The sequence below is a fragment of the Octopus bimaculoides genome, chromosome 17 (genome assembly GCF_001194135.2).
Source record: "Octopus bimaculoides isolate UCB-OBI-ISO-001 chromosome 17, ASM119413v2, whole genome shotgun sequence".
NCBI classification, from domain to species: Eukaryota; Metazoa; Mollusca; class Cephalopoda; order Octopoda; family Octopodidae; genus Octopus; species Octopus bimaculoides.
This window is the reverse complement of record NC_068997.1, coordinates 19,239,336-19,241,259: the sequence shown is the minus strand read 5'-3', so window position 1 is coordinate 19,241,259 and position 1,924 is coordinate 19,239,336. Positions and strand designations below refer to the sequence as shown.

At 40.3% G+C, this 1,924-nt stretch overlaps 1 protein-coding gene across 1 annotated transcript in view; it reads right to left on the bottom strand.

Annotated features, from left to right (window-relative positions):
- The window catches only part of LOC106877886 (protein furry), a 152,698-nt gene that overhangs the window by 36,793 nt on the left and 113,981 nt on the right, over nucleotides 1–1,924 (bottom strand). Inside the window, exon 43 of the mRNA XM_052974065.1 lies at nucleotides 531–641. Coding sequence (XP_052830025.1) covers nucleotides 531–641 — 111 coding nt within the window. The remainder of the gene's footprint in view (nucleotides 1–530; nucleotides 642–1,924) is intronic.

The following is a 1,924-nucleotide window of genomic DNA, read 5'->3' as shown; positions in this document are numbered from 1 at the left end:
TTAATGAATGTAACATATTCTTTTATTTTCTCATTTGTTTCAGTCATTTGACAGCGGCCATGCTGGAGCACCACCTTTAGTTGAACAAATCGACCCCAGGACTTATACTTTGTAAGCCAAGTTCTTATTCTATCGGTCTCTCTTGCTGAACTGCTAAGTTATGGGGACGTAAAGATACCAACATCGGTTGTCAAGCGATGGTGGGGGGACGAATGCAGACACACATACATACATACATACATACATACACACACACACACACACACACACACACACACACACACTACAAGCTTCTTTCAGTTATGACACAAGGCCAGCAATTTCAGGTAAGTGGGTAAGTCAATTACATCGACCCTAGTTTCAAACTAGTATTGCTCCTGAAAGGATGAAAGGCAAAGTCAACCTCGGCAGAATTTTGACTCAGAATGTAACGACAGACAAAACAACACTAAGCATTTTGCCTGGCATGATAAGGATTCTGCCAGAATGCTGTCTTAGAAGCAACTCAAATATTGAAAAATGGTAAATACCTTAAAAAGCAAAGTCTGAACACCAGGAAAGTTTGTCCATTTGATTTGTTGTAGAATTTCTTCCAGTTTATCTCTGCTGTTTGTTCGATCTGGTTGTATATGTCTCAGGATCTTGAAATAAAAAACAGAAATGTGAATTAAGAATAAGATGAGGTATTACTATTCTGACTGAAAAGACATGTATGAGGAACACAAGTAAGTTCAAAATCATGTTACGTTCCAAGACTGAGTCTTGGAAAGAATATCTGATATCCATTTAGAAATATGGAGATCAGGGTATTATATTATGGAGATCAGGGTATTATATTATGGAGATCAGGGTATTATATTATGGAGATCAGGGTATTAGATTATGGAGATCAGGGTATTAGATTATGGAGATCAGGGTATTAGATTATGGAGATCAGGGTATTATATTATGGAGATCAGGGTATTATATTATGGAGATCAGGGTATTATATTATGGATGACAATAACAGTGACACTGCTACTGCTGCTTCTTCCACCATCGCTGCTACTATCACCACCACTGCCTCCTTCACACCACCACCATCATTACTGCCACTGCCTCCAACACTACCCCCAGCATTGTCATCAACACCATCACTACCCTCTTCAGAATATAACCCCTCTGGAATTCTCCCCCCACCTGTGTTTTTCCTGCAGTTGATGATTTACAGGTGTTCAAATTAAAATACCAGTCATGTCAATTCCATCAGATTTTTTAAAATTATTTTTGTTGGAATGGGGGGAAAGACTGTGGGTATTTTAACTCCAGGTGGAGCATAGGATGCCAACAAGAGATCTTCAACAAGAGATCGTTAGCAGCATCGCCTTACTGGCACTTGTGCTGGTGGCACGTGAAAAAATATTTGAGTGAGGTCATTGCCAGTGCTGGTGGACTGGCTCCTGTGCAGGTGGCACGTAACAAACACCATTTGAGCATGGCCGTTGCCAGTACCATCTGATTGGCCCTCGTGCCGTTGGCATCTAAAAGCACCTACTACACTCTTGGAATGGTTGGCATTAGGAAGGGCATCCAGCTGTAGAAACTCTGCCAGATCAGATTGGAGCCTGGTGCAGTCCTCAGTCCTCAGTCAAATCGTCCAACCCATGCCAGCATGGAAAGCGGATGTTAAACGATGACGATGATGATTTATATATAAAACTAGCAGTATAACCCGGCGCTGCTCGGGATTAAGCTAGGATTATTAAATGATTAAGTCCTTTATTTCAAACCAAAATAAGTAACATCGACATCAGATTTGAGCGAAATCCGTTGAAATTGGTTTGGCTGAAAATGGTTTGCTGGCAATTTGATTGGGAAATCCCATAAGGAATCAGTTTATTGGTTATTTTCACTTATTGACTCTTTTTTTAAATGTTGCATTAGA